The 18,670-nt window shown below is 52.3% G+C and overlaps 1 protein-coding gene across 1 annotated transcript in view; it reads right to left on the bottom strand.

Annotated features, from left to right (window-relative positions):
- Nucleotides 1-18,670, bottom strand: part of cdk12 (cyclin dependent kinase 12) — a 117,382-nt gene that overhangs the window by 52,163 nt on the left and 46,549 nt on the right. Inside the window, exons 4-8 of the mRNA XM_063037623.1 lie at nt 18,209-18,348; nt 13,115-13,285; nt 4,009-4,198; nt 3,042-3,098; nt 1,364-1,465 (exon numbers count right to left, since the gene is read on the bottom strand). Coding sequence (XP_062893693.1) covers nt 1,364-1,465; nt 3,042-3,098; nt 4,009-4,198; nt 13,115-13,285; nt 18,209-18,348 — 660 coding nt within the window. The remainder of the gene's footprint in view (nt 1-1,363; nt 1,466-3,041; nt 3,099-4,008; nt 4,199-13,114; nt 13,286-18,208; nt 18,349-18,670) is intronic.

Raw genomic sequence — 18,670 nt, 5'->3', positions numbered from 1 at the left:
AGATTCATTGTTCAATTTCTGAATCTAACCAAGATTTTCAAAATTTGTGGGGACCGTTTTAAAATTATTTTCATACCCTTTGATTTCTTGTTAAAGTACAGAAATTGGTTAATAGTATATTTTATTATCTGATAAATTGGCTTTTTTTCTTTTTTCCCCCCAAACAGCTTCAACTTTGGTGGTGGGTGTAGATCTTTTTTTAAAAATAAAATTGTTTATATTCTAATATACGAATTAATCTAATCTATATGAATATAGAGTAAGGAGTTCATTAATGTGATTCAATATACTGTATCTGGTATTATTATATTTTTTCTTTTGTTTGGTAATATGTATTCTCTTGGACTCTGTATTCTTCTATATAGAAATCAATAACTATTGGAAAAAGAAAAAAATCCCGGCAGCAGCAGGGTGAGGGTGGAGCACTCACAGTGAATCTCTGGACCACGTCCACTGGCAGGCTTATACCAGTGAGGAGTGCAGACTCCGATTCCCTGGCTCTCCATGCCCGCCCCTCACCCAGCCCAGCTTAGCTCACTCGTGCACAGTGACTGCAGCTCACGGTCCTGAGCCCCCCGGTCGCTCACACACTCACACGTTACTCAGTCACCATGGTGTAGGGCAGAATCTGAGGTTGGCTCAGCAGAAGACAAGCTGTATAGTGTTTGACTGCAGACTGCTGCAACACACACGGACTCAGGGACTTGGACTGTTTTATTTTGGGTGGGTGCTTGCTGCTGACTTGTAAGTGCCCCGTACGACTGCTGGCACTGCGTTCTGCACCTTGGCCCTGGCGTAACGCCGCTTTGTTTGACCGCATTCACAGTATTCACGTATGGCCGAATGACAATTCAGGTTAAACTTGAGAAAACGCAGGCGGTCGGCAACGGTGAAGCCAGCTGCACCCACCCTCTGCACAAAGACAGCAGCATCTCTCCTGTTTGCATCTTGTTGCTGGGCTGACCCTCTCTCCACTTCTCCTTTGATTTTAAATATGTAAGTTCCTACTTAATTTCCTCCCTCAAAGAAAATTAAGTATCCCCGGCTCTCGTCATCTGCCCTGTTGAACTTGAGTCCCTTGCTGTCCATATGACATACTTTGCCCCCAGAACTCACCTTCCCTCCCTCCTTCTTCAGCTCTCTATCCCACAGTAGCTTACCCGAATGCCTCTCACTGCCTACCACAGCCCCAGTGCATCTCCACCACCCCCACCACACTATCAGCATTTACAACAGAGCAAAAGCACTTGCTCGTTCCCTGTTTCACACACAGGGATTTTGAAATAATGAACAGCCCAATGAACACTTGCACACACGAGCAATCCTGAGCGGCAGTCGCGATTGCTGTGAGTGTGTCACGCACCCGCAGCTCCAAACGTCGATGGCCGGCGTGTATCGCTCCTCCCCCAGCAGCAGCTCCGGCGGCCGATACCACAGCGTGATCACCTTGTTGGTGTAGGGGCGGCTGGGAAAGAGAAAATGAAGTATTGAGGTCAGCCGCTCCCAACAAAGCAGGGATATCCTACACAGCCAACACGCTGGAGGAACTCAGCGGGTCGGGCAGCACTTATGAAGAGGAATAAGCAGCGATGTTTTGGGCCGAGACCCTTCATCAGGACTGGAGAGGAAGGGGGCAGAATTCAGAACACTCAACGGCCACTTTATTAGGTATACCTGCTCATTAATGCAAATATCTAATCAGTCAAGTGTGGGCACGTGGTTAAGGCATTGGACTAGCGACCTGAAGGTCGTGAGTTCGAGCCCCAGTCGAGGCAACGTGTTGTGTCCTTGAGCAAGGCACTTAACCCCACATTGCTCTGCGACAACACTGGTGCCAAGCTGTATGGGTCCTAATGCCCTTCCCTCGGACAACATCGGTGTCGTGGAGAGGGGAGATTTACAGCATGGGCAACTGCCGGTCTTCCGTACAACCTTGCCCAGGCCTGCGCCCTGGAGAGTGAAGACTTTCCAGGCGCAGATCCATGGTCTCGCAAGACTAACGGATGCCTTTAATTTAATCAGCCAATCATGTGGAAGCTACTTAATGCATAAGAGCATGCAGACATGCTCAAGAGGTTCAGTTGTTATTCAGAATGGGGAAGAAATGGGATCCCAGTGACCTTTATCATGGAATGACTGCTGGTGCCAGATGGGGTGGTTTGAGTATCTCAGAAACTGATCCCGAAGGTGTCATATTTGAATGCACGCAGTATATGGAACAAGGTAAATGATCTTGTAGTGCAGTTAGAGATTGGTATGTACGACGTTGTGGGCGTCACTGAGTCATGGCTGAAAGAAGATTATAGCTGGGAGCTTGATATCCAAGGATACACATTGTATTGAAAGGACAGACAGGTAGGCAGAGGGGGTGGGGTGGCTCTGTTGGTAAAAAAAAACGAAATCAAATCCTTAGAAAAGAAGTGACAAAAGGAACAGAAGTGTTGAATTGTTGTGGGTAGTTGAGAAAATGCAAGGATAAAAGGACCCTGATGGGAGTTGTATACAAACATCCAAAGGATAGCAAAGACGTAGTCTACAAATTACAATGGGAGATAGAAAATGCATGTCAAAAGGGCAAGGTTATGATAGTCAAGGGGGATTTCAATATGCAGGTAGATTGCGAAAATCAGGCTGGTCAGAGTCATAGAAAAATTACAGCACAGAAACTGGCCCTTTGGCCAAAACCATTTCAACTGCCTCCTTCCACTGACCTGCAGCAGGACTATAGAGCCCCACACCACTCCCATCCACGTCCCTATCCAAACTTCTCTTAAACGTTGAATTTGATCACAGATGCACCATTTGTGCTGGCAGCTCGTTCCACCCTCTCAGTGAAGATGTTTTCCCTCATGGTCCTCTCACCCTTAACCCATGACATCTAGTTCTAGTCCCACCCAACCTCAGTGGAAAAAGCCTGCTTGCATTTGCCCTATCTGAACCCCGCATAACTTTGTATTCCTCTGTCAAACCTCCCCTGGTTCACTGTTCCCACACACTAATGGTCCCTGTATAATACGAAAAATCAAATTTTTCAATCTCACCTTTCCTCTGAGTTGTACAATCGCGCCAAGCCGAAATCCGCCAGTTTGATTTGTCCACTGAATGGAGAGAGCGCAAACGTTACTCAGCAGCCTCCCAGCCTCGACCCGGCTCTCCCACCAACACCCCGACGTCAACAGCCTTTGGGCCGCACGGTTACTGCAATGCCGACAGCGCTGGGGACCGGGGTTCAATTCCACCGCCGCCTGTAAGGAGCTTGTCTCATCTCCCCGCAGCCGCGTGGGGTTCCTCTGGGCGCTCCGTTCCCCTCCCACGGTCCAAAGACGCACCGGTTAGCAGGTTAATCGGTCACTTGGGTGTAACTGGGTGGAGCAGGTTTGCTGGGCCGGAAGGACCTGTTACCGTGTTGTACCTTTGAATAAAATAACTCACCAGCTATGGACAACCCACTTACCCCCATCTCCCACAGTAATCCCACATTATCCACCTCTGTACCGGAGTGCTGTATCTCTGAATAAAATAATTTACCGGCTACGGACAACTCCCACATTACCCACCCCTGTACCAGACTGCCATACCTCTGAATAAAATAAAATAACTCACTGGCTACAGACAACCCACTTACTCCCAACTCCCACAGTAATCCCACATTACCCACCTCTGTACCGGAGTGTTATAACTCTGAATAGAATAAAATAAAATAACTCACCAGCTACAGACAACCCACTTACTCCCAACCCCACATTAATCCTACCCATTACACAACCCTGTACCAGGGTGCAGTATCTCTGAATAAAATGACTCATTGGCTATGGACAACCCACTTACTCCCAACTCCACAGCAATCCCACATTACCCACCCCTGTACCGGAGTGCATTATCTCTGAATAAAATAACTCACCGGCTATGGACAACCCACTTACTCCCAACTCCAACAGTAATCCCACCCACTACTCACCCCTGTACCGGGGTGCTGGCTGTACCAATCCCACCCCCACCCCCCCGTACCTGTTGTTGAGGAGGATGTTGGAGCATTTGATATCGCGGTGCAGGAAGTTCTTCTTGTGACAGTAGTCCAGGCCATCCATCAGCTGCCTCATGAAGGATCTGATGTGGTCCTCAGTGAAATGCACCAGTCCCGACTCCAGAAGCCCCATCAAATCATGGTCCATGTACTCAAAGACTAGGTAGAAGGCCCCTGTCACACACAGACACACCCAGACAGTGAGGAAGACAAAGCAGACACTGACGGCGGGAGGAATTCGGGAGGACACTGAAAGGCCCCTGTCACACACAGACACACCCAGACAGTGAGGGAGGCAAAGCAGACACTGACGGCGGGAGGAATTCGGGAGGACACTGAAAGGCCCCTGTCACACACAGACACACCCAGACAGTGAGGGAGGCAAAGCAGACACTGACGGCGGGAGGAATTCGGGAGGACACTGAAAGGCCCCTGTCACACACAGACACACCCAGACAGTGAGGAAGACAAAGCAGACACTGACGGCGGGAGGAATTCGGGAGGACACTGAAAGGCCCCTGTCACACACAGACACACCCAGACAGTGAGGGAGGCAAAGCAGACACTGACGGCGGGAGGAATTCGGGAGGACACTGAAAGGCCCCTGTCACACACAGACACACCCAGACAGTGAGGGAGGCAAAGCAGACACTGACGGCGGGAGGAATTCGGGAGGACACTGAAAGGCCCCTGTCACACACAGACACACCCAGACAGTGAGGGAGGCAAAGCAGACACTGACGGCGGGAGGAATTCGGGAGGACACTGAAAGGCCCCTGTCACACACAGACACACCCAGACAGTGAGGGAGGCAAAGCAGACACTGACGGCGGGAGGAATTCGGGAGGACACTGAAAGGCCCCTGTCACACACAGACACACCCAGACAGTGAGGGAGGCAAAGCAGACACTGACGGCGGGAGGAATTCGGGAGGACACTGAAAGGCCCCTGTCACACACAGACACACCCAGACAGTGAGGGAGGCAAAGCAGACACTGACGGCGGGAGGAATTCGGGAGGACACTGAAAGGCCCCTGTCACACACAGACACACCCAGACAGTGAGGGAGGCAAAGCAGACACTGACGGCGGGAGGAATTCGGGAGAACACTGAGCATGGGATTTTAACTAATGAAGTTCTACCATTGCAAAGGGTAAGCTTGGCTCAGTCGACATCATTCACCATCATGGGAAATTCGGAGAGGTGCACGGATGGGATGGAGACACGTCTCTACCAAAGGAGGTGTGAGGTGCTCCTTCCCTCCGCTAGCCCGCAGCTCACCCTTGGGCAAGGTGTAGCCCTCACCCCCCTCCACCCTGATCAGGGTCACAATTGTGGAGACAGGAGGTAGATGGTCGTAGGAGCAGCCAATGCAGATCACAAGTCCTGGCTATGCGACCGCTGACAGCAGCGGACAATCTCTGAAGAGTATTGATAATGGCTGAGGGGGGAGGGGGTCACTTGCCTTGTAAAGACACTGTCCAGCCGAAGGCGATGGCAGACCACTTCAGTGGAAAAATTTGCCAAGAACCATCATGGTCATGGAAAGACCATGAATCGCCCACATCATACGACATGGTACATCATGATGGATAAGAGGGGTATCCAGGGCTATGGTCCGGGTGCAGATCAGTGGGACTAGGCATATTAATGGTTCAGCACAGACTAGATGGGCTGAAGGGCCTGTTTTGTGTGCTGTTCTATAGCTGCTGCTGTGGGTTACAATTCCCATCAAACCACAAGACACAGGAGCATAACTGGGTCACTCGGCCCATCGAGTCGGCTCCGTCATTCCATCATGGTTAATTTATTAACCCCTCACAACCCCATTCTCCTGCCTTCTCCCCGTCACCTTTGATGCCCTGACTAATCAAGAACCTAACAATCTCCACTTTAAATATACCCATTGATTTGGCCTCCACAGCTGTCTGCAGCAATGAATTCCACAGCTTCGCCACTCTCGGGCTCATCTCCATTCTAAAGGGACTTAAATAACAGGAATTCTGCAGATACTGGAAATTCAAGCAACACACATAAAAGTTGCTGGTGAACGCAGCAGGCCAGGCAGCATCTGTAGGAAGAGGTGCAGTCGACGTTTCAGGCCGAGACCCTTCGTCAGGACTAACTGAAGGAAGAGTGAGTAAGGGATTTGAAAGTTGGAGGGGGAGGGGGAGATGCAAAATGATAGGAGAAGACAGGAGGGGGAGGGATGGAGCCAAGAGCTGGACAGGTGATTGGCAAAGGGGATATGAGAGGATCATGGGACAGGAGGTCCAGGAAGAAAGACAGGGGAGGGGGGGACCCAGAGGATGGGCAAGAGGTATATTCAGAGGGACAGAGGGAGAAAAAGGAGAGTGAGAGAAAGAATGTGTGTATAAAAATAAGTAACAGATGGGGTACGAGGGGGAGGTGGGGCCTTAGCGGAAGTTAGAGAAGTCAATGTTCATGCCATCAGGTTGGAGGCTACCCAGACGGAATATAAGGCGTTGTTCCTCCAACCTGAGTGTGGCTTCATCTTTACAGCAGAGGAGGCCGTGGATAGACATGTCAGAATGGGAATGGGATGTGGAATTAAAATGTGTGGCCACCGGGAGATCCTGCTTTCTCTGGCGGACAGAGCGTAGATGTTCAGCAAAGCGGTCTCCCAGTCTGCGTCGGGTCTCGCCAATATATAGAAGTCCACATCGGGAGCACCGGACGCAGTATATCACCCCAGTCGACTCACAGGTGAAGTGATGCCTCACCTGGAAGGACTGTTTGGGGCCCTGAATGGTGGTAAGGGAGGAAGTGTAAGGGCATGTGTAGCACTTGTTCCACTTACATGGATAAGTGCCAGGAGGGAGATCAGTGGGGAGGGATGGGGGGGACGAATGGACAAGGGAGTTGCGTAGGGAGCGATCCCTGCGGAATGCAGAGAGAGGGGGGGAGGGAAAGATGTGCTTAGTGGTGGGATCCCGTTGGAGGTGGCGGAAGTTACGGAGAATAATATGTTGGACCCGGAGGCTGGTGGGGTGGTAGGTGAGGACCAGGGGAACCCTATTCCTAGTGGGGTGGCGGGAGGATGGAGTGAGAGCAGATGTACGTGAAATGGGGGAGAAGCGTTTAAGAGCAGAGTTGATAGTGGAGGAAGGGAAGCCCCTTTCTTTAAAAAAGGAAGACATCTCCCTCGTCCTAGAATGACTAGCCTCATCCTGAGAGCAGATGCGGCGGAGACGGAGGAATTGCGAGAAGGGGATGGCGTTTTTGCAAGCGACAGGGTGAGAAGAGGAATAGTCCAGAAAGCTGTGAGAGTCAGTAGGCTTATAGTAGACATCAGTGGATAAGCTGCCTCCAGAGACAGAGACAGAAAGATCTAGAAAGGGGAGGGAGGTGTCGGAAATGGACCAGGTAAACTTGAGGGCAGGGTGAAAGTTGGAGGCAAAGTTAATAAAGTCAACGAGTTCTGCATGCGTGCAGGAAGCAGCGCCAATGCAGTCGTCGATGTAGCGAAGAAAAAGTGGGGCACAGATACCAGAATAGGCACGGAACATAGATTGTTCCACAAACCCAACAAAAAGGCAGGCATAGCTAGGACCCATACGGGTGCCCATAGCTACACCTTTAGTTTGGAGGAAGTGGGAGGAGCCAAAGGAGAAATTATTAAGAGTAAGGACTAATTCCGCTAGACGGAGCAGAGTGGTGGTAGAGGGGAACTGATTAGGTCTGGAATCCAAAAAGAAGCGTAGAGCTTTGAGACCTTCCTGATGGGGGATGGAAGTATATAGGGACTGGACATCCATGGTGAAAATAAAGTGGTGGGGGCCAGGGAACTTAAAATCATCGAAAAGTTTAAGAGCGTGAGAAGTGTCATGAACATAGGTCGGAAGGGATTGAACAAGGGGGGATAAAACCATGTCAAGGTATGCAGAAATGAGTTCGGTGGGGCAGGAGCAAGCTGAGACGATAGGTCGGCCAGGACGGGCAGGTTTGTGGATCTTGGGTAGGAGGTAGAAACGGGAAGTGCGGGGTGTGGGAACTATAAGGTTGGTAGCAGTGGATGGGAGATCCCCTGAGCGGATAAAGTCGGTGATAGTGTGGGAGACAATGGCCTGGTGCTCCTTAGTGGGGTCACGATCGAGGGGTAAATAAGAGGAGGTATCCATGAGTTGTCGCTGTGCCTCGGCAAGGTAGAGGTCAGTACGCCAGACTACAACAGCACCCCCCTTATCGGCGGGTTTAATAATAAGGTTAGGATTAGTGCGGAGGGAGTGGAGAGCAGAGCGTTCCGAAGGAGTGAGGTTGGAATGGGAACAAGGTGCGGTGAAGTCGAGACGGTTGATGTCCCGTCGGCAATTAGGGACTTATCTCTATTCTGAGGCTGTGGCCTCTGGTCCTAGACTCCCCCATTATAGGAAACATCCTCTCCATATCCACTCTATCTGTGTCCTCTGGTCCTAGACTCCCCCACTATAGGAAACATCCTCTCCACATCCACTCTATCTGTGGCCTCTGGTCGTAGACTCCCCCACTACAGGAAACATCCTCTCCACATCCACTCTATCTGTGCCCTCTGGTCCTAGACTCCCCCACTACAGGAAACATCCTCTCCACATCCACTCTATCTGTGTCCTCTGGTCCTAGACTCCCCCACTATAGGGAAGATCCTCTCCACATCCAGTCATAGAACCACAGATACTGGAGCACAGGCACCAGAAGACTCCCTGCCTTCCCGCAAGAGGAGTATCAAGAGCTCCAGCCTTGGGCAAGTTTCCATCCTTCAGATTTTTGTCAGCAACACCTCACCCAATTGTGACAATACGTTGACCTCCCAATGCTGGAACCTTTAAGAGGATCCATTAAGACGATCTTCAGCTTGTTAGTGAGAGTTTGGAGACTAGTGACCTCAAGTGCTTCTTCCGTTTTACGTCTGATTTTCCGCAGCTTTGGGGGCGGGTTGGTAGTGTAATGGTTAGTGTAATGCTATTAGAGCACCAGCAACTGGGGTTCAATTCCCGCTACTGTCTGTAAGGAGTTTGTACGCCCTCCCCGACACCACGGGGGGTTTCCATCAACGTTGCAAAGATAAACAGGTTACGAGTTTCACTTTACATCGAAATCGAGCTCGGAACAGGCCCTTCGAGCCTCACTGCCCAGCAAAGCCCAGCCTAATCAATGACCGACTGACCTACTAACCAGCAGGTCTTCGGACTGTGGGGGGAAACCGGAGCACCCAGAGGAGATCCACATGGTCACGGGGAGAACGTAGAAATCCCTTGCCGGTAGCGCCGGAATTCCAAAAGTCCTGAGCTGAAATAACGCAGGGCCAACCGCTGTGCTACCAGGGTGCCCCGGTTAATTGTCACATCGGCGTGGCGTGGGCTCGTGGGACCGAGAGGGTCTGTTACCATGCTGTCATATTTATTTATTTAGTGCTATTATTAATAATTATGGGTTTTTTTTTGCACACTGATCCTCTGTCAGTCTTGGTTTGTGAGTAGTTTTTCCACTGATTCTGTTTTATTTCCTTGTCCTATTGAAAATGAATCTCAGGGTACCACTGTACATATGTATTTGGATAATAAATTTACTTTGAACTTTGGTAGCCCTGAAATAAAATCCTCTTGTTCAATCCCCTGAAGAGATTGAAAAGTATCTCCTGATATAGTTCCTCTTGCAGCAGAACACAGGAGCTGGGCAGCCTGAGCGGAGGCTCGGATGCCCTTTCACAGCCATCACTCCACGAGCCCTTCCTCTGACTCCCGGAATGGGCTGGCTCGGAGTTGATGCACCTGAACCTGAGGGGGGGGGGGCAATATCCTTGCGGGTAGCTTTACGAGAGCTGTCGGGGAGGGTTTCAGCTAATTTGGCAGGGGGATGGCAGCCAGAGTGATAAAGGCCGAGGAGAGGGATGTTGGTTTAGAAGCAGAGTTGGGGTATAGCAAGACTGTCAGGAAAGGCAGACAGATGATAGTGGGATGTGAAAGGGGGACAGAAATCAAAAAGGGTGTCGAATACAGGACTAAAGCTGTTATATCTGAACGCACACAGTATACGGAATAAGATAGAAGATCTTGTCGCACAGTTAAGAGATTGGCAGATATGACATTGTGGGTATCATGGCGGAAAGACCATTGCAATTGGGAGCTGAATATCCAAGGGTGACACAATTTATTGGGCAGAGGTGAAGGAGCAGCTCTGCTGGTAAAAAGTGAAATCAAATCTGCAGAAAGAGGTGACATCGTATCAGAAGATGGAGAACCCTTGTGGGCAGAGTTCAAGAACTACAGGGGTAAGATGACAGTAACGGGCGTTACTTTCAGGCCTCTGAACTGTAGCTAGGATGTGGCCTTACAAATTACAACGGGAGAAAGAAAAAGCGTGTCAAAAAGGCAAGATTGTGTTAGTCATGGTGGATTTCAACATGTAGATAGATTGGGAAAATCAGGTTGATGCTGGATCCAAAGGGAGAAAATTTGTAGAATGCATATGAGGTAGCTTTTTGGAGCAGCTTGTGGCTGAGCCCAAGTAAGGGATCAGCAATTCTGGATTGGGTGCTGTGTACTGAACTGGATATGATTAGGGAGCTTAAGGTCAAGGAACCCTAAGGAAACACTGATCGTAATATTCTGGAATTCACCCTGCAATTTAAGAGAGAGAAGCTAAAGTCAGACATATGAGTATTATTGTGGAATAAGGGGAATTACAGAGGCATGAGAGAGGAGCTGGCCAAGGTTGATTGGAAGGGGACACGAGTAGGGGTGAAGGCAGAGCAACAATGACTAGAGTTTCTGGGGGAAATTTGGAAGGCGCAGGACAGATACATCCCAAAGAAGAGGAAGCATTCTAAAGGCAGGATGACGCAACTGTGGCTGACAGGGGAAGTCAAATGTAACATAAAAACAAAAGAGACAGCATATAATAGAGCAAAAAAAATAATGAGAAGATAGCAGATTGGGAAATTTTCAAAGAGCAAGAGAAGGCAATTAAAAGATGAAATATGAAGGTAATCTAGCCAATTATACCAAAAGATGATACCAGGAGTTTTTTTTCGGATATATAAAAAGTAAAAGAGAGGTGAGAGTATGGTTTGAAATGACACTGGATGGGGAGGACAAGGAAATGGTGGACGAACTGAATAAGTTTTTTGCATCAGTGTTCACTGTGGAAGACATTAGTTGTATGGCGAAGGTTTGAAAGTGTCAAGGCGCAGAAGCGAAGGCAGATGTTATTACGAGGGATTTGTTGCTTGGGAAACTGAATCGTCTGAAGGTGGACAGGTCACCTGGATGTGACAGACTGCACTCTAAAGAGGTAGCTGAAGAGATTGTGAAGGCATTAGTACTGATCTTTCTAGAATCATTAGATACTGGCATGGTTCCAGAGTACTGGAAAAATTGCAAATGTCACTCCACTCTTCAAGAAGGGAGGGAAGCATTAAAAAAAAAAGGAAATTATAGGCGAAATTAGCCTTACCTCAGTGATTGGGAAGATGGTGGAGTTGATTGTTAAGGGTGTGCTTTTGGAGGCTCATGACTTAAAAGACCAAAGCCAACATGGTTTCCATAAGGGAAAATCTTACCTGACAAATCCGCTGGAATTCTTTGAAGAAATAACAAGCAGGATAGACAAAGATGGATGTTGTCTACTTGGCTTTTCAGAAGGCCTTGACAAGGCGCCACACATGAGGTAGCCAAACAAGAGCCCATGGTATTACGGGAAAGATACTAGCATGGATAGAGCTTTGGCAGGAGGCATAGAGTGGAGATAAAGGAATCCTTTTCGGATTGGCTGCCAGTGATTGGTGATGTTCTACACTGATCTGTGTTGGGGCCGCTTCTTTTTATGTTGTAAGTCAACGATTTGGATGGTGAAATTGATGGCTTTGTGGCCAAGTTTGCGGAGGACAGGAAGACAGGTGGAGGGGCTGATAGCTTTTAGGAGGCAGGGAGGCTGCAGAAGGACTTAGACAGATTAGGAGATTGGGCAAAGAAGTGGCAGATGGAATATGGTATCAGGAATTGTGTGGCCATGCGCTTTTGTAGAATGAATAAAATGAATAAATAACGTCGACTGTACCTCTTCCTAGAGATGCTGCCTGGCCTGCTGCGTTCACCAGCAACTTTGATGTGTGTTGGTTGAATAAAAGCACAGACAATTTTCTTAATGGGGAAAAAATTCAAAAATCCGAGGTGCAAAGCGATTTGGGGGTCCGAGTGCAGGATTCCCTAAAGGCTAATTTGCAGGTTGAATCGGTGGTGAGGAAAGTGAACGCAATGTTAAGCAATCATTTCAAGAGGACTAGAATATAAAAGCAAGGATGTAATGCTGAGGCTTTATAAGGCTCTGGAGAGGCTTCACTTGGAGTACTGTGAGCAGTTCTGGGCCCCTTATTTAAGAAAAAATGTGCTGACATTGGACAGGATTCAGAGGAGGATTATGAGAATGATTCCAGGAACGGAAGGGTTATCATACGAGCAGCGATTGAGAATGATTCTGGGATTGAAAGAGTTACCATACGAGAGGAACGTTTGACGGTCACTGGAATTCAGAAGAATGAGCGGAGATCTCACTGAAGCCTATCGAACGTTGAAAGGCCGAAGTTGAGTGGATGTGGAGAGGGTGTTTCGTTTGGTGGGGGGAGTCTAGGACCAGAGGGCACAGAACAGAGGGACGCTCATTTAGAACAGAGATGAAGGGGAATTTCTTCAGCCAGAGGGTGGTGAACCTGTGGTCTTTGTTGCCACAGGCGGCTGTGGAGGCCGGGTCACTGGGTGCATTTACGACGGAGGCTGATAAGTTCTTGATTTGTCGAAGTTCACAGGGAGAAGGCAGGGGAACGGGGTTGAGAAGGAAATGCATTAGCCATGACGGAATGGCGGAGCAGACTCGATAGGTCGAATGACCAAATTCTGTTCCTATGTCTTGACAGTCTGAACCCTAACAACCACACCATAGGCTCAATAGCAACGAGAAACAGAAACTGAAGACAGCTCTCGCAAGGTGCAGAACGTCACTTCTGGAAAAGGGCAACGCGGAATTAGCGCACGGGGATTCAGCCAGATTCAGCCCTGTGCGGCTCTGAAATCACAGGTCACCTTCCCGGCAGCGTACCTTTATCCTTTTTGAAGTCCAGGGCATCCTGCTTGTCTGTCACGATTTCCTTCATGTTGACAACACTGGTGTGGTTGAGTTGACGGAGGATTTTAATTTCTCGAATGGCTGTGATCGGAAAACCTTCCTTCTCGTTATCTAGCCGCACCTTTTTGAGAGCTACCATCTGACCTAGGAGGAGGGAGAGCACCCGTGAATGAGCAGCAGTGTGGGGGGAGAGAGCACCCGTGAATGAGCAGCAGTGTGGGGGGAGAGTGCCCGTGAATGAGCAGCAGTGTGGGGGGAGAGCGCCCGTGAATGAGCAGCAGTGTGGGGAGAGAGCACCCGTGAATGAGCAGCAGTGTGGGGAGAGAGCACCCGTGAATGAGCAGCAGTGTGGGGGGAGAGAGCACCCGTGAATGAGCAGCAGTGTGGGGAGAGAGCACCCGTGAATGAGCAGCAGTGTGGGGAGAGAGCACCCGTGAATGAGCAGCAGTGTGGGGGGAGAGCGCCCGTGAATGAGCAGCAGTGTGGGGGGAGAGCGCCCGTGAATGAGCAGCAGTGTGGGGGGAGAGCGCCCGTGAATGAGCAGCAGTGTGGGGGGAGAGCGCCCGTGAATGAGCAGCAGTGTGGGGGGAGAGCGCCCGTGAATGAGCAGCAGTGTGGGGGGAGAGCGCCCGTGAATGAGCAGCAGTGTGGGGGGAGAGCGCCCGTGAATGAGCAGCAGTGTGGGGGGAGAGCGCCCGTGAATGAGCAGCAGTGTGGGGGGAGAGCGCCCGTGAATGAGCAGCAGTGTGGGGGGAGAGCGCCCGTGAATGAGCAGCAGTGTGGGGGGAGAGCGCCCGTGAATGAGCAGCAGTGTGGGGGGAGAGCGCCCGTGAATGAGCAGCAGTGTGGGGGGAGAGCGCCCGTGAATGAGCAGCAGTGTGGGGGGAGAGCGCCCGTGAATGAGCAGCAGTGTGGGGGGAGAGCGCCCGTGAATGAGCAGCAGTGTGGGGGGAGAGCGCCCGTGAATGAGCAGCAGTGTGGGGGGAGAGCGCCCGTGAATGAGCAGCAGTGTGGGGGGAGAGTGCCCGTGAATGAGCAGCAGTGTGGGGGGAGAGCGCCCGTGAATGAGCAGCAGTGTGGGGGGAGAGCGCCCGTGAATGAGCAGCAGTGTGGGGGGAGAGCACCCGTGAATGAGCAGCAGTGCACAGCTCTCTGCTTGTGACGAGGGCATATGAGAGCGTTGTCGACCACCAGAACGATACTGTCAGCTGGGTGTAGGCGGCATTACTACAGATATACATGACACATTGTACAGTCTGAGACACCCACCCTCACTGGGGGACAGTCCCACACTCACACTGACCCTCACTGGGGGACAGTCCCACACTCACACTGACCCTCACTGGGGGACGGTTCCCCCCCCCCCACACACACTGACCTTCACTGGGGGATGGTCCCACACACACACACACACACACTGACCCTCACTGGGGGACGGTCCCACACACACACACTGACCCTCACTGGGGGACGGTCTCCCACACACACACACTGACCCTCACTGGGGGACAGTCCCACACACACACACTGACCCTCACTGGGGGACGGTCTCCCACACACACTGACCCTCACTGGGGGACAGTCCCACACACACTGACCCTCACTGGGGGACGGTCCCACACACACTGACCCTCACTGGGGGACAGTCCCACACACACTGACCCTCACTGGGGGACAGTCCCACACACACTGACCCTCACTGGGGGACGGTCCCACACACACACTGACCCTCACTGGGGGACGGTCCCACACACACACTGACCCTCACTGGGGGACGGTCCCACACACACACTGACTCTCACTGGGGGACGGTCTCCCACACACACTGACCCTCACTGGGGGATGGTCCCCCCCCCACACATACTGACCCTCACTGGGGGACAGTCCCACACACACACTGACCCTCACTGGGGGACGGTCCCACACACACACTGACCCTCACTGGGGGACAGTCCCACACACACACTGACCCTCACTGGGGGACGGTCTCCCACACACACACTGACCCTCACTGGGGGATGGTCCCCCCCACCACACATACTGACCCTCACTGGGGGACAGTCCCACACACACACTGACCCTCACTGGGGGACGGTCCCACACACACACTGACCCTCACTGGGGGACAGTCCCACACACACATTGACCCTCACTGGGGGACGGTCCCACACACACTGACTCTCACTGGGGGACAGTCCCACACACACACTGACCCTCACTGGGGGATGGTCCCCCCCCCACACATACTGACCCTCACTGGGGGACAGTCCCACACACACACTGACCCTCACTGGGGGACAGTCCCACACACACACTGACCCTCACTGGGGGACGGTCCCACACACACACACACACACACTGACCCTCACTGGGGGACGGTCCCACACACACTGACCCTCACTGGGGGACAGTCCCACACATACACACTGACCCTCACTGGGGGACAGTCCCACACATACACACTGACCCTCACTGGGGGACGGTCCCACACACACACTGACCCTCACTGGGGGACAGTCCCACACATACACACTGACCCTCACTGGGGGACGGTCCCACACACACACACTGACCCTCACTGGGGGACGGTCCCCCCCCAACACACACACTGACCCTCACTGTGGGACAGTCCCACACACACACTGACCCTCACTGGGGGATGGTCCCACACACACACTGACCCTCTCTGGGGGACGGTCCCACACACACACACTGACCCTCACTGGGGGACGGTCCCACACACACTGACCCTCACTGGGGGACAGTCCCACACATACACACTGACCCTCACTGGGGGACGGTCCCCCCCCAACACACACTGACCCTCACTGGGGACAGTCCCACACACACACTGACCCTCACTAGGGGATGGTCCCACACACACACTGACCCTCACTGGGGGACAGTCCCACACACACACACTGACCCTCACTGGGGGACAGTCCCACACACACACACTGACCCTCACTGGGGGGATGGTCCCACACACACACTGACCCTCAATGGGAGACGGTCCCACACACACACTGACCCTCACTGGGGGACGGTCCCACACACACACTGACCCTCACTGGGGGACGGTCCCACACACACACTGACCCTCACTGGGGGACGGTCCCCCCCCAACACACACACTGACCCTCACTGGGGGACAGTCCCACACACACACTGACCCTCACTGGGGGACGGTCCCACACACACACTGACCCTCACTGGGGGACGGTCCCACACACACACTGACCCTCACTGGGGGATGGTCCCCCCCCCCCACACACACACTGACCCTCACTAGGGGACGGTCCCACACACACACACACTGACCCTCACTGGGGGACAGTCCCACACACACACTGACCCTCACTGGGGACAGTCCCACACACACACTGACTCTCACTGGGGGACAGTCCCACACACACACTGACCCTCACTGGGGGATGGTCCCACACACATACTGACCCTCACTGGGGGATGGTCCCACACACACACTGACCCTCACTGGGGGATGGTCCCACACACATACTGACCCTCACTGGGGGACAGTCCCACACACACACTGACCCTCACTGGGGGACAGTCCCACACACACACTGACCCTCACTGGGGGAACAGTCCCACACACACACTGACCCTCACTGGGGGAACAGTCCCACACACACTGACCCTCACTGGGGGAACAGTCCCACACACACACTGACCCTCACTGGGGGATGGTCCCACACACACACTGACCCTCACTGGGGGACAGTCCCACACACACACTGACCCTCACTGGGGGATGGTCCCACACACACACTGACCCTCACTGGGGGACGGTCCCACACACACACTGACCCTCACTGGGGACAGTCCCCCCCCCACACACACACACACTGACCCTCACTGGGGGACAGTCCCACACACACACACACTGACCCTCACTGGGGGACAGTCCCACACACAGACACACTGACCCTCACTGGGGGACAGTCCCACACACACACTGACCCTCACTGGGGGATGGTCCCACACACACACTGACCCTCACTGGGGGACGATCCCACACACACACTGACCCTCACTGGGGGACGGTCCCACACACACACTGACCCTCACTGGGGGACGGTCCCACACACACACACTGACCCTCACTGGGGGACGGTCCTACACACACACTGACCCTCACTGGGGGATGGTCCCACACACACACTGACCCTCACTGGAGACGGCCCTACACACTCACTGACCATCAGACTCTGATATCTATTGTTACCAGGTCTGTTCTTACTGTCTTGTTGGGACAACATTGCTGGAACTCATGGAGCCCAGTCTCCTCCGTCTGATTCCCTCTTCGGGCAGCAAGCCTCCTCACGCATGGAAAGTCCCGGCTTTAACCGACCGAGGCAAGGTCAATCAGAAAACAGGAACCAATGAGCCTGAGCCTGCAGGACGGGAACAGGTACCTCGGGCCCAGTCTATCCATCACCCCAAGGGGAAGCTTACAGGGGGGCCAACCATCCCTTTAGGGAGCGGTGACAGTGCTGTGCTGGTCCCACGGACAGAGCTGATCAGCCAGCAGAGATGCCATCACGCCAGGTTGGGGTTCTGGCCCCCTCCTGTGGATGCTGCCCTCCAGTGTTCGCTCGGTGGAAGGCGAGTTGGATTGCGCTGGTCTGCGTGCTGAGAAGCTGCTGCACTGTCAGCCTCTCGGGGACTTGGGCTACACATACATATTTATTTATTCTTCTTGTGAACATGCTTTTCTCCTGCTCTCGTAACTGTACGCGATATGCACCGCTGGCACTGCGTGTCCCACCTTGGCCCTGGAGGAAGGCCGTTTCCTTTGGCTAATTTGCTGAATGACAACTAAACTTCAGACAGCACAAACAAAAAAAAAACCCTTATTGCCCCAGAAGGCGGCAATGGCAAACCACTTCTGTGAAAACATTTGCCAAGGAGAATCATGGGCATGCAAAGACCACGGTTGCCCATGTCATACGACACGGCACATCACGAACAAATGATCGTTACACTTGAAGACATGCTACTCAGCTCCTGTGGCAGGGCGGACGAGGTCCTGTATCGCGTTACCTGTGTCCTTGTCCTTAGCTTTGTAAACCTGTCCATACGTCCCTTCTCCAGTGATGCCGATGATGTCAAACTTGTCCACACATCGCTTGCCCCAGTCACTCTCAGTCTCCTTCCTCTCACCGTAGCGAGGACAACAGATTCTTTCAAAAATAAGAGAGAGAGAGAGAGAAAAGTGTGAGTGTCAACGGATACAGATCAACAGCACCAGCGTTCATTTCTCAGGGGACTAGAACAACAAAAGCAAGAATGTAATGCTGAGGATTTAAGCGGCATTGGTCAGACCGCACTTGGAGTATTGCGAGCAATTTTGGGCCCTTTATCTGAGGAAGAATGTGCTGACATTGTAGAGGGTCCAGAGCAGGTTCATGAGGATGAAAGGGTTAACGTACGAGTAGCGTTTGATGGCTCTGGGCCTGTACTGGCTGGATTTTAGAAGAGTGAGTGGGGGATCTCATTGAAACC

The sequence above is a fragment of the Mobula hypostoma genome, chromosome X1 (genome assembly GCF_963921235.1).
Source record: "Mobula hypostoma chromosome X1, sMobHyp1.1, whole genome shotgun sequence".
Classification (NCBI taxonomy): domain Eukaryota; kingdom Metazoa; phylum Chordata; class Chondrichthyes; order Myliobatiformes; family Myliobatidae; genus Mobula; species Mobula hypostoma.
This window is presented reverse-complemented; position numbering and strand designations above follow the sequence as displayed.